General features: G+C 42.9%; 1 protein-coding gene across 24 annotated transcripts in view; it reads right to left on the reverse strand.

Annotated features, from left to right (window-relative positions):
• Nucleotides 1-24,754, reverse strand: part of DLG1 (discs large MAGUK scaffold protein 1) — a 395,120-nt gene extending 370,366 nt beyond the window's left edge. For 8 of the 24 annotated variants that reach the window (XM_030574820.1, XM_030574821.1, XM_030574837.1 and 5 more), the window contains exons 1-3: nt 24,296-24,752; nt 23,471-23,602; nt 170-336 (exon numbers count right to left, since the gene is read on the reverse strand). In XM_030574820.1, the coding sequence (XP_030430680.1) occupies nt 170-336; nt 23,471-23,602; nt 24,296-24,314 (318 nt within the window). In that variant the 5' untranslated portion in view covers nt 24,315-24,752. Of the gene's footprint in view, nt 1-169; nt 337-23,470; nt 23,603-24,295 lie in introns of all 24 variants that reach the window. The other 16 variants (XM_030574813.1, XM_030574809.1, XM_030574803.1 and 13 more) reach the window with 4 other exon arrangements.
• Between the last annotated feature and the right edge of the window lie 394 nt (nt 24,755-25,148).

Raw genomic sequence — 25,148 nt, forward strand, 5'->3', positions numbered from 1 at the left:
AGGAATTTTCCCCAGGAATATAAATACTTCTGACAAGAAGAGGGAGTGAGGAATAAGAATAAAACTATACATTAGTTGACATCCTCAAACCTGCAGTAGGTTACATCCCATAAAACAGGAAATATTTGATCAAAAACTGAGATAAATAGGACCATCATCCACACCATACCTCTATACTTGGGCTAAGGCTGCTTGGCAGTGTTTCTGATGTCACTGTTGTGCTTGGAAGGCTGGAGAAATCCCAGGTATTCACATGTTGTACTGGTTCAGACACCTTAGAGTGATCAATACATTTTGGACTGTCCAGTAAGGTCACTTCATAAAATTCTTGAATATCTAGAAATGTAAAAATGGTTCAGAAATGAGATTTTATATTACAGTACAATTATATTAGTAGTTTCTTTTAGTAAGCTTTAAAAAAAATTACACAAGACTATACAACGTTTTAGTCCCATAACCAGAATAAAAACTGAGATGTAAAGCAGCATTGCCTGGGTAAAAGCAGCACATATCACTGATTGACTAATAAATACAGTATAAAGCTAACAAAAAACAAAGCTAACAAAAAACAAAGTTACTTACCAGTTACAGCATTTCTAACTTTAAGCTTCAATTATCATCTTATTTTCCTTGGTAAATGAAAAATTAAGGCTAGATAAGCCAGTTTCAAGAAAGAGACATGCTAAAAGATAACACTGCTCTACAGCCAAAATGCTTCTGAAATAAATGTAGTCCAACTTTACTAATTCTGGGTCACTGAGAATGAAAATGATGCTTAAAATTGTTGATTGGCTCTAGTTTTCAAGATATGCTATTGGGTCAGTATATACGACCCTTGACTTGGGAATGGCGGAGGATAAGTGAGTTATAAAGGGAAGAGATCTCAATTTAAACCAGAAAGGACTAAACTACATCTTTGACTGGATCTATGAATAAATCTATGACTGGGTTTGGACAGTACTTGCTTTTTAGGCAAAACAATGAATGATGCAATCTGAAGCTGGTATTGCGTCACACATGATATGAATTGCATCATGTTATTCCTAGAAGTCATGCAATCATAACAAAGCTAACAACACACTGCTGAACAAATTGCCCTATATCAGCTCTAGAAATCATACAGTGTCATGCTCTCTTCTTTGTCAGTATTTGATTTTGCAAAGGGACACATTTCTGTTTAGCCAAAGTGAGCAGAGATGCCTCATACTTATGTGAGCAGTGCAGATAACTTCTGCTATGTTTGTGGTGAAGTGACTTTTGCATCACAAAAGCGCAGTATAACCACTTTGGTTAAGAAAGCCTATCACCTTTATTTTGGCTGCAAAATTGGAGATCAGGACAAGAGGTGGGCCCCACACATATGCTGCAACACTTGTGCAACAAATCTTCGCCAGTGGTTGAACAGGAAAAGGAAATCTATGCCTTTTGCAGTGCCAATGATTTGGAGAGAGCCAACAGATCATACCAGCAATTGTTACTTCTGCATGGTGCCTCCAGCTGGGAAAGGTGTGTCAAAGAAGAAACAGTGGACTGTGCATTATCCAAACATTCCATCAGCTATACGCCCAGTACCCCACGGAGAAGGACTGCCAGTTCCTGATGCACCAGAATCATTCTCACTTGAGTCAGACGAGGAAGAGGAAGAGGATGAAACTTCTGGTCCTGAACCATCAATGTCACAGGACCCACATTTTCTCCCATCCTCCTCCTCTGAACCACACCTCATAACACAAGGCGTACTGAATGACCTTGTCAGGGATTTGGAACTACCCAAGAGTAAGGCAGAGCTGTTGGGCTCCAGTCTGCAGCAGCGGAACCTCCTGGCAGGCTATCAGGACAAATGGAGCCCATCAATGCTTGCAGACTATTGCTGGACAGTGACAAGAGATGCTCCATTTAATGAATACAAGAGACAAGCCAAGAAGCGCCAAGGAGACACTGAATAGGACTAAACCATGTACATAATAGTTTTTTGCCTTTTGTTTCATAATAAATTTTATTTATATAACCCTTTTGCTGATTTTTAAAGTGTTACATAAACAGGACAGGTGAAATATCATGTAAAGCAACCATAAACACATCAAAAGACCTAGGTTTACAATTTATGATTAAAACTCTACTATCTACACAATATACATAAATATAAAATGTAAAAACTTAAATATCTTAGAAACAGTAGCCAATCAGTTGTTTTAATTGTCATATTTGAATTCAGCACATCAAAATACATAATAAATATCACATTTTATCTCTGAAGCAGACTTCTCCTCAAAAATTGTAGACCAGTGTAATGACTCTTGTGCTAAATAAAAAGGGGTTTAGGGAAAAAATCCAAGTATCTCAAATGTTTTGTGGCAGGATACAGGCAAACAGGAGCATTTTGGAGGGAGTAACTGCAAATCCTCTGACTGCAGGTACAGTTAGTTGGTGAATTATATGTTTGGTCTGTTTGTAATTTGTCTCCATAAAGGTCACGCCAGGTGAGACAGGTCTGTTTGGGTCTGTGAAGATTACATGGCTGGCACCGTTGGGTCTTTGATCAGACTCAGCGTTTGATATCTGAGTAGTTAATCTCTCCCTGAAAGCAAGGAAATGGAGCAAAAGCAGCAACACTTGGTATACAAATCAGGAGCCAAGCAAACCCTTAAGCAGAATGGGGCAACGAACAGGGAACTTTCAGAGGATATTTACAGGAGGAACTGTGATTCCTTCTGTTCAAGTATAGCTCTTCCACAGATGGTGGATATGAACAACAAAACAACTTCTGTGACATGCCTTGGATTTGCTATCTTTCTTTCTGTCAGAAGTAGAGAGATTTCTGGTGCAAGATGTGTAAGGTGGTGACAATACTAGAACAGATTCAGAAAATTGGTGCTCCAGACATCACAAGGAGAAGATCAGTGATAAAGGAACTGGAGAAGCAGTAGAAACTGAAGAGATAAGGTTGATGAGGTAATATCTTTTATTGGACCATTGGTTTCTCTAATAACTTGGGACTGACACGTCTACAACTACACTGCATAGAAACGGAAGAAGCAGACAGGCAATTTGATCAAGAGGGGAAAGAGAAACAGAAGCCATTCAACCCAGCTAGAAGTATTGAATAGTTATCAAATATTCAACTAGTCATCAGTGATGAGCCCATCACTGAAAGAATAAAAACAAAGTTAGTAGGGGACATACTCATCCTGTGATATGAAGCAAGAAACTACAAAAAGGGATTTTCAACCATCCTAAGGTGGTTTCTTCTAAAAACGTTAAAATGTATTACTGGCACGCAAAACCTTATATCAGAGTGAATAACTGAAGACTTGGCACACCACTTCCGAAAGGTTGCCGACCCCTTATCTAGACCATCCTTGACAGGTGTTTGTCCAACCTGCTCTTAAAAATCCCCAATGATGGAGATTCCACAACCTTCTTAGGCAATTTATTCCAGTATTTAGGAAAAAATTCCTAACTATCAGAGTGGTTAATGTCCAACCTAAACCTGCCTTGCTGCAATTTAAGCCCATTGATTCTTGTCCTATCCTCAGAAGTTAAAAACAACGATTCTTCTCCCTCCTCCTTGTAAAAACCTTTATAAGAACATAAGAACAGCCGTATCAGGTCAGACCAAAGGTCCATCTAGCCTAGTATCCTGTTTACTGACAGTGGCCAATGCCAGGTGCCCCAGAGGGAGTGAACCTAACAGGCGATGATCAAGTGATCCCTCTCCTGCCATCCATCTTCATCCTCTGACAAACAGAGGCTAGGGACACCATTCCTTACCCATCCTGGCTAATAGCCATTTATGGACTTAACCACCATGAATTTATCCAGTTCTCTTTTAAACGCTGTTATAGTCTTAGCCTTCACAACCTCCTCAGGTAAGGAGTTCCACAAGTTGACTGTGTGCTGCGTGAAGAAGAACTTCCTTTTATTTGTTTTAAACCTGCTGCCTATTAATTTAATTTGGTGATCCCTAGTTCTTGTATTATGGGAATAAGTAAACAACTTTTCCTTGTCCACTTTCTCCACATCACTCGTGATTTTATATACTTCTATCATATCCCCCCTTAGTCTCCTCTTTTCCAAGCTGAAGAGTCCTAGCCTCTTTAATCTTTCCTCATATGGGACCCTCTCCAAACCCCTAATCATTTTAGTTGCCCTTTTCTGAACCTTTTCTAGTGCCAGTATATGCACTTTAATGCACTTGAAAACTTATCAAGTCCCCTCTCCATCTTCTCTTCTCCAGACTAAACAAACACAAATTTTTCAATCTTCCCTCATAGGTCATGTTTTCTAGAGCTTTAATAATTTTTTGTTGTTCTTCTCTGGACTTTCTCCAATTTCTCCACATCTTTCCTGAAATGTGGCACCCAGAACTGGACACAATACTCCAGCCGAGGCCTAATCAGCGCAGAGTAGAGTGAAAGAATTACTTCTTGTGTCTTGCTGATAATACTCTTGATAATACATCCCAGAATGATGTTTGTTTTTTTTTTTGCAACAGCATTACACTGTTGACTCATATTTAAGTTATGATCCACGAGGAACCCCAGAAAAGGGTTCCAGTGCTTCCAAGTAAAGAGTCCCCCATCCTGTAAGTATTGCCTACATTCTTTGTTCCTAGATGTATACCCGTACATTTTAGCCATATTATGAGGCATAATGTTTGCTTGAGAACAATTTAACAAGCAATCCAGATCACCCTTTATCTGTGACCTGTCCTCTCCATTATTTAATCACTCCCCAAATCTTTTGAGTTGTGTGCAAATGTTATCAGAGATGATTTTATGTTCTCTTCCTAGTCATTAATAAAATAGCACAGGGCCAAGAACAAGTCCCTGTGGAACCCCATCTAGAAACACGCCTATTCAACGATGATCCCCTGGTTTACAATTACATTGAGACAAGGTAGGTGAGGTAATATCTTTTACTGGACGAAATTCTTTTGAGACCTGTTAAATAGCCAGTTTTAAATTCATTTAATGGAAGTCATTTTGATTTTGTTTTATTCTGGGTTGTTTTAATCAAAATGTCATGTATCAAAGTCAAATACCTTTTAGAAGTCCATTATATCAACGCTATTACCTTTATCAGCTAAACTTTTCATCTCATTTAAAAAGGTATCAAAACTGACAGGATTTATTTTCCATAAACACATGTTGACTGGCATTAATTATACTACCCTCCTTTAACTGTTTATTAATCAAGTGCCGTACCATTCCTTTCATTCTTCTCTCCAGCATCGAAGTCAGGCTGACAGGTATATAATTACCTGGGTCATCCCATTTACTCTTTTTAAATAGTGGCACATCAACAGCTTTCTTCCCATCTTTCAAAACTTCCCCAATGTTACCAAAAACAAAAAAAAACAGAAAAAAAAAACCACCAGTGTCAATGGCTAAGCTCATTTAAAACTCTTTAATGCAGGTTACCGAGACCTGCTGATTAAGAAGTGTTTAACTTTATCAGCTGCAGTTTAAAATCTTCCTTATTTACAACTGGAACGGAAAGTCCTTCATCATGCAACATCTTTTTCCCCCAAATACAGAATAGAAATACTTATTGAACACTTCTGCTTTTTCTGCATTATTGACAATTCTACCATTTCATCTAGGAATGGACAAATATCATTGTTATGATTCTTTTTGTTCCTAATATGCTTTTAAAAAATCCTTTTTGTCCTTTACTCTGCTGGCCACAGATTTCTACTTGTGTGCTTTTCTCTCCTTATCAATTGTATACAATTCCCAAGGTTAGATTTATATTCATTACTATCAATTTCCCCTTTGTTCCATTTTTTTAATACATATTTATAGCCAGCATTACTTCCTCCCTAAGCCAGGATGATTTCTCGATTGTGGATTTTGGTGCATCAAGTAAAGTGTTATTAAGCAATTACCAAAAATCATTTATATTTTTCTGACTAAATTGACTCTTTCAGCTGATTTGGCTCGTAATTCCTTTCAGCTTTGTGAAATGAGCCCTTTTAGAGAACAAAGTGCATGTGTCTATACATATATAAGGTTTGGACTTTCTGCTTGCACATAGATTCATAGACTCTAGGACTGGAAGGGACCTCGAGAGGTCCAGTCCCCTGCCCTCATGGCAGGACCAAATACTGTCTAGACTATCCCTGATAGACATTTATCTAACCTACTCTTAAATATCTCCAGAGATGGAGAGTCCACAACCTCCCTAGGCAATTTATTCCAGTGTTCAACCACCCTGACAGTTAGGAACTTTTGTCCAACTTAAATCTCCCTTGCTGCAGTTTAAGCCCATTGCCTCTTGTTCTATCATTAGAGGCTAAGATGAACAAGTTTCTCCCTCCTCCTGATGACACCCTTTTAGACATCTGAAAACTGCTCTCATGTCCCCTCTGTCTTCTCTTTTCCAAACTAAACAAACCCAATTCTTTCAGCCTTCCTTCATAGGTCATGTTCTCAAGACCTTTAATCATTCTTGTTCCTCTTCTCTGGACCCTCAACCAATTTCTCCACATCTTTCTTGAAATGCGGTGCCCAGAACTGGACACATTACTCCAGCTGAGGCCTAACCAACGCAGAGTAGAGCGGGAGAATGACTTCTCGTGTCTTGTTTACAATGCACCTGTTAATGCATCCCAGAATCACGTTTGCTTTTTTTGCAATAGTATATTTAGCTTGTGGTCCACTATGACTCCTAGATCTCTTTCTGCCATACTCCTTCCTAGACAGTCTCTTCCCATTCTATATGTGTGAAACTGATTGTTCCTTCCTAAGAGGAGCACTTTGCATTTGTCTTGATTAAACTTCATCCCGTTTACCTCAGACCATCTCTCCAATTTGTCCAGATCATTTTGACCCTGTCCTCCAAAGCAGCTGCAATCTCTCCCAGTTTGGTATCATCTGCAAACTTAATAAGCGTACTTTCTATGCCAACATCCAAGTCGTTGATGAAGATATTGAACAGAGCCGGTCCCAAAACAGACCCCTGTGGAACCCCACTTGTTATACCTTTCCAGCAGGATTGGGAGCCATTAATAACTACTCTCTGAGTATGGTTATCCAGCCAGTTATGCACCCACCTTATAATAGCCCCATCTAAATTATATTTGCCTAGTTTATCGATAAGGATATCATGCGAGACCATATCAAAGGCCTTACTGAAGTCTAGGTATATCACATCCACCGCTTCTCCCTTATCCATAAGGCTCGTTATCCTATCAAAGAAAGCTATCAGATTGGTTTGACACGATCTGTTCTTTACAAATCCATGCTGGCTATTCCCTATCACCTTACCACCTTCCAAGTGTTTGCAGATGATTTCCTTAATTACTTGCTCCATTATCTTCCCTGGCACAGAAGTTAAACTAACTGGTCTGTAGTTTCGTGGGTTGTTTTTATTTCCCTTTTTATAAATGGGCACTATATTTGCCCTTTTCCAGTCTTCTGGAATCTCCTGTCTCCCATGACTTTCCAAAGATAATAGCTAGAGGCTCAGATACCTCCTCTATTAACTCCTTGAGTATTATAGGATGCATTTCATCAGGCCCTGGTGACTTGCAAGCATCTAACTTTTCTAAGTGATTTTTAACTTGCTCTTTTTTTATTTTATCTTCTAAACCTACCCCCTTCCTGTAAGCATTCCCTATGTTCGGCATTCCTTCAGACTTCTCAGTGAAGACCGAAACAAAGAAGTCATTTAGCATGTCTGCCATTTCCAAGTTTCCTGTTACTGTTTCTCCCTCCTCACTGAGCAGTGGGCCTACCCTGTCCTCGGTCCTCCTCTTGCTTCTAATGCATTGATTAAAAAAAAGTCATGATCACTTGCAGGTACATGATCGTCAATTTTATTTCTGTAATCAATTCCTCTTTTATCTGTCAAGAAGAAATCTCCTCCATGGTGGATGCAACACTTTCTGAATTAGAAAACAGTCATCTATAATATAGATCAGAGATTGGCAATCTTTGGCAAGCGATCCATCAGGGAAATCCACTGGTGGGTTGGGACGGTTGGTTTACCTGCAGCATCCGCAGGTTCAGCTGATCACAGCTCCCACTGGCCGCAGTTTGGGGCTGCGGGAAGCAGCAGCCAGCACATCCCTCAGTCCGTGGCACTTCCCACAGCCCCCATTGGCCTGAACGGCGAACCACATCCAGTGGGAGCTGCGATCGACCGAACCTGCAGATGCCACAGGTAAACAAACTGACCCAGCCTGTCAGCAGAGTTCCCTGAGGGGCTGCATGTCAAAGGTTTCTGATCTCTGATATAGACATTTCAAGGATGTTTCAGTACTGATAGCATGAGATTACCAGCATGTGTCATTCAGACTGAAGTCCTCCATTATAATGCAGGGTTTTTTTCCTACATATTATAGGTAGGTGCTTAAGGACCCAGAAGGAACCAGTCATCCTGTTTCCTAGTGTGATTTGGTGGTACACACGAGACACCAATTCTAGTACCCCATCTTGTGCTTCTATTACACACATGGTGATTAATTAATGTTGGTAAGCCATCCTCCTAACATTTACATCAATTACTGTACCAAAATGTAAATGGTTTTAAAAATATATTCTTAGTGGGGGAAATTCCTACAACTCCTGCATATTTTCAAAATTGTTCACATAAGGGGGCCAAGTACTTTTCCTGTGTCAGTGAATTAATTCTTTCAAAAATGTTCTTGCATTCCTTATATCCATGATACATTTAAAAAAGGAATATTATTCCAAGTTTAATGTCTTGCTTTCTGTGTGTGTCTTTTCATTGCACTGAAAAAAGCAGCGAGCAGGTAATGTGCACCCATGACTTTTCTTGAGACTGATCACTGCTTCAAAAAGACCAAAGGGTCAGTGTGTTATTTCAGAGCAGGGCAGGCAATTCAAGACATGTGTGGCATTTGCCAAGCTCTCAGCAGCTCGGGATAATGAAGAACTAGTAGACAAAATATAAGCAGAATTATATTGGCTGTCAGAATAGTAGACGAATTCCCAAAACCTGCAAATGTATTCAGTCAAAAGCTCTGAAGAAATATCAGCTCTCTCAACTGCTCCTGCACTAATCTATCCTTTGTGCTTATCCCACCTCCTACATCCAGTTTAAAATATCTATGTAATGCAGGTGACTCAGGGCATGTTGTCAGCATGACCAGTGGATAAAAACGGAACGCAGGTGCATGAAATTAAACTCTCTGGAATATCCTTTTCAAAGCTAATTCCCCAAAAAAGCTATATATCCCCATTCCCCCCCACCACTCCATCTTTTGCTGTGGTCCCCTGAGTAAAAAGTGTCAATGTTAGCATTGCAAAATGGAATTGCTGTTGCTTCATGTAACCTCTTTAGTTACAGTATATCATATCTCTTTTTATACATTTTATTTTGTCAAATTGACTACTACTGCTGTGCACTCTTAATGCATATATGTTTTTAACTGACAATATATAAGGATACGGACAGGTCATGGGCAATAAAGAAAAATTCAAGGAAGCCCTTGACCTGTCCCTGACTTTTACTAAAAATATCCATGATAAAATGGGAAGGGGTGGGCAGCTGGGAGCTCTGGGGCCCCCACCACCCATGGGGGCTCTGAGCTGCAGAGATCCCCCAACCCCAACAAAATAAAACCACCTCCAACAAAGGGGCAGGTAGCTTTGTGGGCGGGAAGTGAAAATTTTTAATCTGGATTTGTCAGCTGAATTTGGATGGAAACTGGAAATCAGCTAATGTACAAAAACAGCATTTTCAATTTGTTTTTGTTAGTTACATAAAAGTACCTTAAATAAGGTGGTAACAAGAAAAAGCAATATAAAAACACATCATGCTTTTAAAACTGATTTATTAAACAAAGTATTAACTGTAGCTAATGAACTGACTGTTTCCGGACACATTGGGCCATTTTTTCAAAGGTATTTAAGTGTCCAAAGATGTCAATAAGTGCCTACTGGGATTTTCAAAAGTACCTAAGCAGGTTAGGAACTTAACGCATATCAGTTTCAACTCCCATTGATTTCAATGGAAGTTAGGCACCTAACCTGCTTAGGTGCTTCTGAAAAATCGCAGTAGGCACTTGCATGTATCTTTAAGCATCAAAATAAATATCTTTGAAAATCTGGCCCCATGTCCTTCAAGATTTTAGAAATAGTAGATCTTGTTCTCTCCTATCTGTGTTTTATTCCTCGATTGGAAGAGGAAAACAAGATTTCTTGCTTTTTCAGCTCCCAGCTGGCTTCTCAATTTTGAATGTACTAGACCAAATAAAGAAAATATTCTCTCTGCACCTGCTAGTTAAACTAAAACCAAAAGTAATTAAGGCAAAAGCATTTCTGTGCAACAGAAACTGATAATATTTACATTTGGAAAAATGTAAATATCTGCCTTTCTACCATTGTAAAGACTGAAAAGAATATTGATACTCTGCAGTTCATAATATTGAGACATTTATAACACTTGAGTTGACCTCAGAAGTCAAAAATATTCCCTCCTAGTTGTGTATATAGTAAAAAGGCAGCATCCTTTAACTCGTTAAAATTTGAGGGCTCACTGATGCATCATATATTTTTATTTATTTAAATTATTTTAATAAATTATACTAAGTTTAGCCCTTAACATGGGTTTTCATAACTTCCTGTTCAATTAAATATGTTTATTTTTAAAATAAAAATAGTTTAAATAGGATTTTTATTTAAATTAGAATAAAAATCTGATTTAAAAAAATCAGTTTTATCCATCCTTACGTGAACACAATAAACCAGGGAAGTTCAGAGAGACGTTGGTCTTCTCGACATATCATTTATTATATCAGATATGCAACCCCAGGCTCTACGTGTCCCTAAACCTCTGATGCCAGAAGATGGAACTAGACGAGAGTGAATGGATTCGATAATTGTCCTGCTATGTTCATTCCCTCTGAAGCATCTGGTTCCAGCCATTGTCAGAAAGCAGGATACTGGATTAGATGGACCATTGCTCTGACCCAGTATGGCTGTTCTTACGTTATGTTCTTAGGTACCGCACTGATGTGCGTAGCTACTGAATAGAGTATTATGCCAAGGGTGATGCAGCCTATTTCCGAAACACATGCAATACCTAGGTAAAATGGAGTGAGTTCAGATTCAAATTTAACCCTAAATTCTGCATTTCCTTGTGTTTTTTTTAATGTAAGTTTGGTGACCTAATGTCTGTCCAATTTTCTGTGTAAGGTTCACCACTGAAAAAGTGCTATTGTCATTACAGGTTTCTTTGGACATGAAATTTCAGTGGAAACATTAATAGTCTCCCAAGTTTTAGATGCTTGTGATATGCTTTTAGTATTATATATACATAATTATTTCTATATGAGTGCATAGCAATATTATGGCTTTGTTAATGTACACTTATGGTATATAACTATCCCTTTCCTACTGCATTATAAACACATACTCTTTGCAAACAATGTATGAATGTTAATGAATGACCCAGTGAATGATTTACAAAGATAAAAAATACAAATCTGAATAAATGGATGTTCAACTATAAAATTATTTAAATATATGCATATAAGTGTAGTGTATCCTCCTGGTTAGCAAAAAGACGTGCTAACTTTAGAGTTCAGGCTATATCTGGTTGTAAATCAACGTGTTTTAATGATTATACCAACCAACAGAATGACTCTTTCTTGACTAAAAAGTACAAATGCAAATTAAGTTTAACATTATTCAAACCAAGGTTTCCTGCCTGCTGATTAAAAATGGTCATTTACATTAGCTTGATTTTAAAATCAATCTACCCAGGGTTTACACCAACCTTAATGTTACTTCAGCTCTAGATTTGAGACTTATAACTGACTCAGAATACCAGTCATGCCCTGGAGTTATTTTTTCCAGTCATCTAGTCAGTATACTAAAGATACTTTTTAAAGATGAACTTTTCAGATAAATATTAATTCCTACAGAGGAAAACAAGGAAATAGATCCGTGTTGCTTCTAAATTAAGAGTAGGTTGGCTATTAGGAAAAACTTGTAAGATGATCTCCTGAGGTCCCTTCCAACCCTGATATTCTATGATTATATCTATACTCAGATATTCGTACTGATTTCACACTAAATTGGCTTAAAACGCAATTTAGTTAAACTGAAGTAAAACCCTTGTGGACACTCTTAATATACCTTAAGTCAACAGAGAATCAAGGCAGGATTTTGCATCAGTTTAACTAAACTGTTTTTTTTTTTTTAAGTCACACCTTTAGTTCAATCCGTGCAACACTGGCCAACGGCTTTGTTTACACTATTGCACATTTAGCAACACGGCTGTGCCGCAACAGCCATGATGCTAAAAGGCACGCAGTGTAGCCACAGTTTGTTGGCAGGAGAGAGCTCTCCCGCCAAAAAATCCTTCCACCCTCAACGAGCAGCGCTAGCTTTGTTGGCAGGAGCGTTGTTCACACCCTTGAACGACAGAAGTTTTGTTGTTCAGTTTCAAGCACAGACAAAGCCTTAGATTCTAGTGGTAATTTCTTTAGCTTTACTGATGCTTTTTAATAATAGGTAAACAAAAATGAAAACAAAAGTTAATGCACCTAGAAAGAAATTGCAAATAGGGTTGTTTTTTTAAAACACACACTTCTCAGATCAAGGCTGATTCTGAGAGGTGCTGAACACCTGCAAATACTGTTCCTCTCCCACACATCCTAACAGAAAACTCAAGGGCTCACTGCTTATCATTCTAATCCAAGAATTACTTATAAAGGTGTTTTCAGTAATCTGACTATCTTGATTACAAAAGGCCACTGACTAAAAGTGCACAGAAAGAATGGATCAACACCAGTTCTATCCAATGCAACTGTTTTCCCTTTGCAACCCGGGACTTGTCCTTAGTAACGAGCTACACCAGTGCAAAAATCCCTGATACACCAAAACCAACTACTATGATTTTAAAGATTTCACCTTGGTCACACTAACTGCTAAGTAGTATTTCAAACCATGTTAGGATACCCAATTTAAAAAATATTTTTCCCTATCCTAGACAAGGCCTAAAGGTTTGCACAAGTGTACCTACCTCTGTGCAAAAGTCTCTAATATAAACATCCCCCAGTAGTTCCACATAAGCTGCAAGTACAAGCTATTAGAACAAAAGAAGCAGCATGTCAAATACAAATACAGTAGTAGCATTAGTTATGACAATGCAAATACTGTATTGCCTACAAGCTAAAAAATGAAGAAGCCACAGTTATGGTCAGCTGGCAAACAGAACCTCAAGAACAGTTTGATAATTTTTACTGTTGAATGAAATTGTAGCAAAGAGTATCTCATACTCAATCCTTAAAATATTTACTGAATTTTTAAATAATGTTTTATCTTTTGACCTAACGTACTTGAACGTCTGAGTTACAGAAAGAAATATCAGAGAGCTTCTCAATCTTCCAATCCTAACATCATCAAGAAACATATCTTACAGTTTTAAGACAAAATGCAGAATTTAAAAATCCGCTCTTCCATGAATGAGAAGCTCACACTGGAATGTGAGACCCTCTACCACAAATTTCTATAGAACATTTTATGTTTTAAATAAAAGCTTAAGTTTCCAGCTCTTACAGATGCAAAGACACTTTCAACATGAAACAATGCAGTATCTCTTCCTCTGTCTGCAGACAGCCAGATCCAGTGCTTTGTGGTTCACAGCTTTAGCAAACAGCAGCTAAACAAAATTAACGGGACTGGTTATTCTAATTGCTGGTATTTCACAACCCTATGTATAATTATGTAGTCACCTGCTGATGCAACAGAATTTCACCCACTGATTCCTGCATCCAGCCCAGTAATTTCTGATAGAACTACAGCAATCTTTTATTTAGAAAGACATCAAGTCTTGAGTTAAAGACCTCAAGTGATGGAGAATTCACCACATCCTTTGGTAAATTCTGCTCCAATAGTTAATGATCCTCATTGTGAAAAATTTATGAATTACTTCTAGTCTGAATTTATTTCACTTCAAATTGTCTGTAGTTTAATTATACTGTTTCTTGGTAAAGCTATGAATAGCAAATACAGGCAATGGAATCATTCATAGGAAAAGAATGAGGCTTCTTCTCCCTCCTTTCAGTTGTAGCAACTACAGCTTTGTCTAAAATAAGGTAAAAAGATGCGTTAATGAAATATGTTAAAATTAACATCTTTTTTCCTAACATGTTTCGTTAATACATCTTTTTATCCTAGTGTAGACATGGCACAGGAGCTTGGAGGAAGAGAGTAGCGTAGATCAGACCATCCCTCATTACGTAAGGTTCTGGTGAGGGTGTCCAGCAGCTAGAGATTGAAGGATTTTTACAATTTACAATATCCACTAAACCAGTGGTTCTATGCCAGGGGTTCAGGGCATGTTTTGGGGGAGGTCGCCAAGGAGGGCAGTATTAGGACTCACTGGGGCCCAGGGTAGAAAGCTGAAGCTCCACTGTGTGGGGCTGAAGCCCAGGGTCCTGAGCCCTGCCACCCAGAGCTGAAGCCGAAGCCTGAGCAATGTAGTGGGGCCCCAAGCAACTGCCCTGCTTGCTACCCCCTAATGTCAACCCTGACTTTTATATGGAGAAAACTTCTCGTTGTGGCATAGGTAGGCAGTGTAGTTTTTATAGCATGTGGTGGGGATCTCAGAAAGAAAAAGGTTGAGAACCCCTGCACTAGACAGAGGCTCATACAGAAGGTTAAGCTCTCAAACAGCATACAAGGCCAGAACTCTTGTACAAATTCCAGCAGCTGGGGAGAATATTTGGGCCAAGCTTCTCACACAACAGTTGTACCTGTGCATCTTCATTCTGTAAAGACTTACATTCCCATTACGGAAGTTTCATGTTTCTTACCAAGCTTCAGATAAACACTGCCTGTGGTCAGCTTTATGTAAGCGAAGCCAGCATTTTACTATAGTTTTGTTTCTCAGATTATGTTTCTCACATAACCCAGATCATTGGAGGTACTCCTTTATGAACTGAGCAGAATATCCAAAAACGTTATTTTTATTATAAAACCTGGATTTGATTTTTTTATTAGTAATTTTATTTACAAGTCAAAGGGACACTAACTTATTGTTCCTTGCTTCAGCTAAGATTTCTTTAACAATCTAAAGGGGGAAAAAAAACTCTTTTTCAGTTTGTTTACTTTGTACACTTGACAACACAGTGTAAAATCAATGAGGTCCCGATCCTGCAAAGGCATACCTTATGCCACTGGTTTTCAAACTTTTTTCTGGGAACCAGTTGAAGAAAACTGTTGATGCCCGTGACCCAACAGAGCTGGGGATGAGGAGTTCAGGGTGTGGGAGGGGGCTCTGGGCTGAGGCAAGGAGTTGGAGTGTGGGAATGGGTCAGGGCTCTGGACTGAGGGTGGAGGCTCTGGGGTGGGGCAAGGGATGAGGAGTCTGGGGTACAGGAAGGGGTTCCAGGTTTGGGGGAGGCCCAGAACTGGGCGTTTGGGTGCAGGGAGGAGTCAGGGCTCTGGGCTGAGGCTGAGGGGTTTGAGGTGCAGGAGGGGCCCTCAAGGCTGGGGCAGTGGGGGGGGAAAGGGGCAGGGCTCTGGGCTGGGAAAAAGGAGGGTTTGGGGTACAAGAGGGGCTCCAGACTGCAGGGAGGGCTCAGGGCTAGGGCAGAGGGTTGGGGCGTGGGAGGGGGGTCAGGGCTCTGGGGTGGGGCCAGGGATGAGGGCGCTTGGATGGGGGAAGGGGTGGGCTCAGGGCTGGGGCAGGGGACTGAGGCGTGAGGTTGGGGCACGGACTTACCTCTCGCAGCTCCCGGTCAGCAGTGCAGCCCGGGTGCACCACAGACCGCGCTGCTCCCTGGAGGCAGCCAGCAGCAGGTCTGGCTCCTAGGTGGAGGAACGGAAGCAGCTCCACGCGACTCTCACCCACAGGCATACACCCCCATCCCGTCCCCAGTTCCCATTGGCCAATTGCCGGCCAATGGGAGTGCGGAGCCAGCGCTCAGGGCCTAGGCAGCACGCAGATCCCCGTGGCCCCCCACCTAGAAGCTGGACCCACTGCTGGCCACTTTCAGAGCAAAGCTCAGTGTCGGTAAAGCTAGGCACTGGTCTGCCTTAGCTAGGCAGCACCGCCGATGGGACTGTTAACGCCAGCTGGCGCTGCTGAACAGAGCAAGGCAACCCAGCGCCTTACATGCCACAACCCAGTAGCAGGTTGTGAGCCACGGTTTGAAAAACACTGCCTGATAACCAATGTCAAGTCCAAGTGAAGGTGGTGGGCTTCTGCCTGGGCATAAGAGCCCACCTACATGGATTCCAGATGCAGATGTAGCAGCTGAACTAAAAATGTTTTCTCTGAAGGCGAAGAAAATATATTTAACTCAGTCTACATGTTCTTAGCTACAAAATGACTTAAAATTGCTGTGTTATTTTGATTGGAGTCGAGAGAACAAAACTGTTGGGGAAAAAAAGAGGCAACAGAGCCAGCTCTCTACTGCCTTGGTATAGAAAGAGCACTGTAAAGTTCCACTTTCCTTTTTCTTCAGCACAGATGTAAGGCAAAGGAGCACTTCCGGAATCCACTCGCAAGAAAATGAACAATTCAGCAAACAGAAAACTGTCTCCTACAGTTATAAAAGAGTAGCCTTTCCATAAGACCATTTCCATTAAGCAGTCTTGCTAAAGCAGAAATGCCATTAAACAAAATAAACAGGTTTGGATTATTAAAAAAAAAAAAAAAAAAAGCTTTTCTCCTAGATTATAAGCAAAAATCACTCTCTCCCTTTCATGGTAGCATTAGACCAGTTATGTAAATATACACAAGTTCTTCCCCCTAGCCTTCCATCTAATTAAGCTCAGATGAACATCAAATTTTTAATCAAACTAAGGTTAACAAATCCTATCCCTTCTCCCGCTACCACTTAAGAAACTGAATCATGACAATAAAGTACTCAGAGTAGCTACAAAAGGCTATTATAAATACAACTAAGAAAACACAAACTAAGAGAAAAAACAATGAGGAGTGCTTGTGGCACTTTAGAAACTAACAAATCTGAAACTAAGAGAAGTTACTTATATTGAGAAAAGCTAATCCATCATGAATGTCAATTTAAACTACACCATTCATTTTCAAACTGACATTAAGGTCACGATATTTGTATTAATCGAACGTTATCAGAATCCACTATGGAAAGGTAGGTCTAACTAGACTGGTTTCTGGGAAATGGCAATTAAACAAAGTCTAAATAAAATCATTTCACAGAACTCTCTAAACTAGACAAATATTTGCTTAACTACCTTGCTGTTTTAATTTGGAATTCTTCAGCAATACACTCACTCCTGGAAATAACAGTTTTCACCTGATTCCATGCGTAGTCCGCCATTTGGAATCTTCACAATGGCTAAAGATATCTCACAATTCAGGGGGATAGCTTATTCACACTCTGAGGGCTTGTCTACATCAGAAAGTTGCAGCGCTGGTGAGGGAGTTACAGCGCTGCAACTTAGGAGGTGTACACATCTGCAGGGCACCACCAGCGCTGCAACTCCCTGTTTGCAGCGCTGGCCGTACTCCCGTTTTGTCTCGGGTGTAGAGGATCCAGCGCTGGTGATCCAGCGCTGGTAATCAAGTATAGACACTTACCAGCACTTTTCTTGACCTCCGTGGAATAAGCAGGTATCCCAGCATACCTGAGGAAGTGTCTGGTAATCAAGCTGGTCTCCTTCCCCGGCTTGCTCTCGCGTTCCCCGAACCCCGAGCAAGCAGGTCTCCTTCCCTGAGGTTTGCTGGGTGGTTCCAGGAACGCGAGAGCAAACCTGGTCTCCTTCCCCGGTTTGCTCTCTCGTTCCCCGAACCCCCGAGCAAGCAGGTCTTCTTCCCTGCGGTTTGCAGGGTGGTTCGGGGAACGCGAGAGCAAACCGCGGCGAAGCTGGTCTCCTTTCCCGGTTTGCTCTCTCGTTCCCCGAACCCCCGAGCAAGCAGGTCTCCTTCCCTGCGGTTTGCAGGGTGGTTCGGGGAACGCGAGAGCAAACCCCGGCGAAGCTGGTCTCCTTTCCCGGTTTGCTCTCGCGTTCCCCGAATCCCCCTTGAAGCCGCCCAACAGCGCTGCAGTGTGGCCACATCTAACACCACTTGCAGCGCTGGTTGCTGTAAGTGTGGCCACTCTGCAGCGCTGGCCCTATACAGCTGTACTAATACAGCTGTAACAACCAGCGCTGCAAAATTTTAGATGTAGACATGGCCTGAGTGGCAAAAGTTATACCAACGTAAGTGGTAATGTAGACATAGCCTTAGAGGTATTAAGGTACTGCAGGATCAATCTGCATGAGAAAATTTACAATAAAAACTCTCCAGAAGGGAAAAACTGAAGGTTCATTCCACCTCCACAGACAGCAATCTTTATCTTTACAAACAAAATGGCTAAAGTTTGTTTGCTAAATTAAAAAAATCATTTAAAAATGAGACTGCATTCAAATTCATAGAACATTCTTAAAGGCACGAATTTCCTCATCTTTGGATCTAGACTGCATCTCGTAAAAACAATGACATTCCAAGTGAAGAATCAGAGGGGTAGCCGTGTTAGTCTGGATCTGTAAAAGCAGCAAAGAATCCTGTGGCATCTTATAGACTAACAGACGTTTTGGAGCATGAGCTACATACTACACAGACCACAGTGAGAGATTATGCCATACTCTATCAAAGAAACTGAGGAACCACCTGATCAGCATCCTATACAGCGAACAGGAAAACATCAAAAAAGAGCTCCCCAACCTGGAGACTCTCATTTATAACCCAACTTCCATACAAACGGGCTTCACTAAAATAAGACAGGAGATCTACATTACTCACTTCACTTCTCTATTAAGGAAAAAGGACTGTAAGCTGTCTAAACTCCTACCTGCCACATGGGGACACAACCGTGGTACCCTCAACCCACCCAGCAATATCGTCAATCTATCCAACTACACACTCAGCCCAGAAGAAAAGTCTGTCCTATCTCGAGGACTCTCTTTCTGCCCTGCCACCCCAGCAACATGATACAGTTCTGCGGCGATCTGGAAGCCTACTTCCACCCTCTCCAACTCAAAGAATACTTTCAGGACAACACTGAACAGCGCACTGATACACAGGTACCCTCCCACCAACAGCACAAGAAGAAGAATTCCACATGGACTTCTCCTGAGGGTCGAAATGACAGTCTGGACCTATACATTGAATGCTTCCGCCGACGTGCACAGGCAGAAATTGTGGAAAAACAATATCGCTTGCCTCATAGCCCAAGTCATGCAGAACGCAATGCCATCCACAGCCTCAGAAACCACCCTGACATCATCATCAAAGAGGCTGATGAGGGAGGTGCTGTTGTCATCATGAACAGGTCTGACTACCAAAAGGATGCCGCCAGACAACTCTCCAATACCAAATTCTACAGGCCACTTCCCTCAGATCCCACTGAGGAATATATTAAGAAACTACACCATCTACTTAGAACACTCCCTACACTAACACCGGAACAAATCAACATACCCTTAGAGCCCTGACCAGGATTATTCTATCTACTACCCAAGATCCAAAAACCTGGAAATCCTGGACATCCCATCATCTCGGGCATTAGCACTCTCACTGAAGGACTGTCTGGATATGTGGACTCTCTACTCAGACCCTATGCCACCAGCACTCCCAGCTATCTCCATGATGCCACTGATTTCCTGAGGAAACTACAATGCATTAGTGACCTTCCAGAAAACACCATACTAGCCACCATGGATGTAGAGGCTCTCTACACAAACATTCCACACACAGATGGAATACAAGCTGTCAGGAACAGTATCCCTGATGATGCCACAGCACAACTGGCTGCTGAGCTCTGTGCCTTTATCCTCACACACAACTATTTCAAATTTGATGGCAATATATATCGCCAGATCAGTGGCACCACTATGGGCACCCGCATGGCCCCACAACATGTCAATATTTTTATGGCCAACCTGGAATAACGATTCCTCAGCTCTCGTCCACTCACGCCCCTTCTCTACCTACGCTACATTGATGACATCTTCATCATCCGGACCCATGGGAAGGAGACTCTGGAAAAATTCCACCACGATTTCAATAGCTTCCACCCCATCATCAACCTCAGCCTGGACCAATCTACATGGGAGGTCCACTTTCTATACACCACAGTGCAAATAAGTGGTGGTCACATTAGCACTATCCTATACCGAAAACCTACCGACCGCTATGCCTACCTTCATGCCTCCAGCTTCCATCCCGGGCACATCACACGATCCATTGTCTACACCCAAGCACTGAGGTACAACCACATCTGCTCTAACCCCTCAGACAGAGACCAACACCTATAAAATCTCCACCAAGAATTCTCAAAACTATAATACCCGCACAAGGAAATAAGGAAACAGATCAACAGAGCCAGACATGTACCCAGAAGCCTCCTACTATAAGACAAGCCCAAGAAAGAAACCAACAGGACGCAACTGGCCATCACATACAGTCCCCAGCTAAAACCCCTCCAACGCATCATCAATAATCTACAACCCATCCTGCACAATGATCCCACACTTTCACAGACCTTGGGTGGCAGGCCAGTCCTCGCCCACAGACAACCTGCCAACCTGAAACATATTCTCACCAGTAACTGCACACCGCACTATAATAACTCTAGCTCAGGAACCAATCCATGCAACAAACCTCGATGCCAACTCTGCTCACATATCTACACCAGCGACACCATCATATGACCTAACCAGATCAGCCACACCATCACCTATTCATTCACCTGCACATCCACCAATGTAATATACGCCATCATATGCCAGCAATGTCCCTTTGCTATGTACATTGGCCAAACTAGACAGTCTGTATGGAAAAGGATAAATAGACACAAATCAGATATTAGGAATGGCAATATACAAAAACCTGTAGGAGAACACTTCAACCTCCCTGGCCACACTATAGCAGACCTTAAGGTGGCCATCCTGCAGCAAAAAAACTTCAGGACCAAACTTCAAAGAGAAACTGCTGAGCTTCAGCTCATCTGCAAATTTGACACCATCAGCTCAGGATTAAACAAAGACTGTGAATGGCTTGCCAACTACAAAACCAGTTTCTCCTCCCTTGGTTTTCACACCTCAACTGCTAGAACAGGGCCTCATCCTCCCTGATTGAACTAACTTCATTATCTCTAGCTTGTTTGCATATATACACCTGCCCCTGGAAATTTCCACTACATGCATCTGATGAAGTGGGTATTCACCCACGAAAGCTCATGCTCCAAAACGTCTGTTAGTCTGTAAGGTGCCACAGGATTCTTTGCTGCTTTTACAAGTGAAGAATGACACACTATTTCTCTCTTACCTGTTGTGGAGCAGGCAGTTCCTGAACAGCTGTATGTGGTACAATGCCTTCATACAAAAGGATGCAGGGTGATCCTATTAACTCAATTACTTTTACAGTAGTGGAGAAAGGAGGAATGCTAGAATTACACAATCATCCAAAAGACACTACATTGTTTTTCTCATTCATTAAAAAAAAAATTCCAGATATCATAGAATCATAGGACTGGAAGGGACCTCGAGAGGTCATCTAGTCCAGTCCCCTGCACTCATGGCAGGACTCAGTATTATCTAGACCAGCAGTGGGCAACCTGCAGCTCAGCAGCGTAATCCATCGGCGGGCCACAAGACACTGTTTACATTGACCGCTCACAGGCAAGGCCGCCTGCAACTCCCAGTGGCTGTGGTTCCCCATTCCTGGCCAATTTATTCCAGTGCTTAACCACCCTGACAGTTAGGAAGTTTTTCTTAATGTCCAACCTAAACCTCCCTTGCTGCAGTTTAAGCCCACTGCTTCTCATCCTATCCTCAGAAGTTAAGAACAACAATTTTTCTCCCTCCTCCTTGTAACAATCTTTTATGTACTTGAAAACTTATGCCCCCTCTCAGGGCTTGTCTACATCACAAAGTTGCAGCGCTGGTGAGGGGGTTACAGCGCTGCAACTTAGGAGGTGTACACATCTGCAGGGCACCACCAGCGCTGCAACTCCCTGTTTGCAGCGCTGGCCGTACTCCCGTTTTGTCTCGGGTGTAGAGGATCCAGCGCTGGTAATCAAGTGTAGACACTTACCAGCGCTTTTCTTGACCTCCGTGGAATAAGCAGGTATCCCAGCATACCTGAGGAAGCCTCTGGTAATCAAGCTGGTCTCCTTCCCCGGTTTGCTCTCGCGTTCCCCGAACCTCCGTGCAAGCAGGTCTCCTTCCCTGCTGTTTGCAGGGTGGTTCGGTGAACACGAGAGCAAACCGCGGCGAAGCTGGTCTCCTTCCCCGGTTTGCTCTCGCGTTCCCCGAACAAGCAGGTCTCCTTCCCCGGTTTGCTCTCGCGTTCCCCGAACCTCCGTGCAAGCAGGTCTCCTTCCCTGCGGTTTGCAGGGTGGTTCGGGGAACGCGAGAGCAAACCGCGGCGAAGCTGGTCTCCTTCCCCGGTTTGCTCTCGCGTTCCCCGAACCCCCCTTGAAGCCGCCCAACAGCGCTGCAGTGTGGCCACATCTAACACCACTTGCAGCGCTGGTTGCTGTAAATGTGGCCACTCTGCAGCGCTGGCCCTATACAGCTGTACTAATACAGCTGTAACAACCAGCGCTGCAAAATTTTAGATGTAGACATACCCTCAGTCTTCTCTTTTCCAGACTAAACAAACCCAATTTTTTCCATCTTCCCTAATAAGTAGTCTTCCCTCATAGGTCATGTTTTCCAAACCTTTAATCATTTTTGTTGCTCTTCTCGGGACTTTCTCCAATTTTTCCACATCCTTCCCAAAATGTGGCGCTCAGAACTGGATACAATACTCCAGTTGAGGCCTAATCAGCACAGAGTAGAGCGGAAGAATTACTTCTCGTGTCTTGCTTACAACACTCCTGCTAATATATCCCAGAATGATGTTCGCTTTTAGGGTTTTTTGCAACAGTGTTACACTGTTTACTTATATTTAGTTTATGGTCTACTATGACCCCCAGATCCCTTTTCGCAGTACTCCCTCCTAGGCAGTTATTTCTCATTTTGTATGTGTGAAACAGAATGTTACTTCCTATATGGAGTACTCTGTATTTGTTCTTATTGAATTTCATCCTATTTACTCCAGATCATTTCTCCAGTTTGGCCAGATCAACTGTTCCAATTCAGAAATTTTAATTTGTGTTAGTAGAGGACTTCTGAAATGGAGGCCAGCAATGAAGATGTGGTCATTGTCACAAGCTTTCCTTTAATGTGACAAAGCAAGACTAGGGTTTGTCAGAGGAAAAGGGGCAGGGAAAAACAAACAACAAGTACATGCATGCTTTTAAAGAAAATGTTGAAAACACAGTTCTGTGTATTTTGATTGCCCCTACATTTCTACAAAACCTTGGTAATTTAAATCTTTTCCACTTAAATCTGTTACATCAAGAGTCACACTAAAAGTACCTGATATAAGCTGTCCATCATACCAGTATGCATGTCTACGGCTGTGAGCAAAAATTGGAATGAGTGTAAGAAAAAGTTTTGACATCTACCTATCAAAGCCTGGAAAAGGTTGCTCTGGAAGATACTAATGACATGCTCTATGGAGTTTCTCAGCTGTCTGTCCTCACTTTGGCTCAATTTGGAGCGGTATTCCTCTAGGAGGCGCAGAGCTCGCTGGGTATCTGCAAGCAAAAATAAAACAAAAAACACTAAACACCACCATAAGGGGAAAACTATCCGAACTGCACCAACTATAGTCAATACAGCAATTCTTTACATCACACCCTCATTAACCCAACTTAAATAACTGCCAAATTCCTCAGAAGTTCTTTATTATCAGTTTATAAATTGCATAAGTAGATATGTTTTTTTCAAAAAGGCAGGTTTTTCTAAAGCAATTTTTTAAATTAAAGAATTACGTTGCCCAGATGCACATCTGATAAAACTACAGCGTTGCCTACTCCTTAACTGACTCATCTGATCAAAGGATTTCAGTAACAATCTGCACAGCTTCAAACTTTAGAGGCACAAAGGGGGATGTGCATATTTCTGCTTGGCTGACACAGATTTCCCCAGTACAAACACAGGTCGGAATCTGTATTACGTGAAAGAAAAATACTAAAAAGTGAACCCACTGGCATGCTAATCAAACATTTGCATTAGCAGGGAAATGAGAGCAGCAGATCCGCATGCAGGGGCAGCTGTCAAAGAACGCCAGTTTAAACAACTGCTCGGGTCACTCGGGCGCCCCGAGCACGGGGACTCGCGCGGCTGCACCAAGCGCCACGCTGCTGCGCTGACAGAAAGTTTATGGGTCGAGGCGGCTGCACGCGGCCGGCGGAGTTCCCGCCGCGCGGGGGGCAGCGGGGGCTCACCTTGCTTCCTGACAGGCATGGTGCTCCCCAGCAGCAGCCACGCGCCCGAAGCGACCCCGGGCACGGCCGGACTCCGGCCGCTCGGCTCGGGCAGGGTGCGCCCGGCCGCCGCCCTCCCAAACTTTGCGCGGGACAAGGACCAGCAGCCAGATCCCGACCGCGCGGGCTGGGGCTGCGGCGGGGGCGGCCCGTGCTCTGCCCGGTCCCGTCGGAGCCTTTCCCCACAGTCGAAGGCAGGACGAGCCCAGACCCCGGGGGTCCGGAGCGGAGCCGGGACGGGGCAGCCCCCTCGGCGCTCAGGCGGCGGCCGATACCCGCTCGGAGCCCCCAAGGGAGAAGGGGGCCCGGGCGCCCGAGACTCCCTCACAGCCGCGCGCGCGCGCTCCCTCCCACCGCCGCTCGCTCCGCTGGAAATTCCAAACTTTCCAGCCAAAATGGCGGCCTGGAGGCTGTGGAGAGACCAGCAGCCCCCACGTGACCGGGCCGGCGGCCGCCCAATCAGGAGTCAGCTCGGCTCCGGGCTGGTACCTAAAGGGGGAGGCAAGGTGAGTGCTCCCCGCTGGCTTAAAGGGGCCGCGCCCGCCCCTTCGGCGAGCCGGGCAGGGGCTGCGGCCGCGTGCATGTATGACGTCCAGGCTTTGCAGAGGTGCAGGAATGCGGCCTCCGGCTGCCGCGTGTGTGGCTGAGGCAGCGCGGCAGCCCCGCGGGGCCCCTCCCGGCTGCGGGGGCTTGCGATCCGCAATGGGGCTCGCGGGGTGGGCGCGAGCCTCCTGCCACAGTTGGCCCTTGTATAAGAAACGCAACAGGTGCGGGATACTCCCCCGCCTGACCCCTGCAGCGTTTGTTCTGTGCG

The sequence above is a fragment of the Gopherus evgoodei genome, chromosome 9, assembly GCF_007399415.2.
Source record: "Gopherus evgoodei ecotype Sinaloan lineage chromosome 9, rGopEvg1_v1.p, whole genome shotgun sequence".
Classification (NCBI taxonomy): domain Eukaryota; kingdom Metazoa; phylum Chordata; order Testudines; family Testudinidae; genus Gopherus; species Gopherus evgoodei.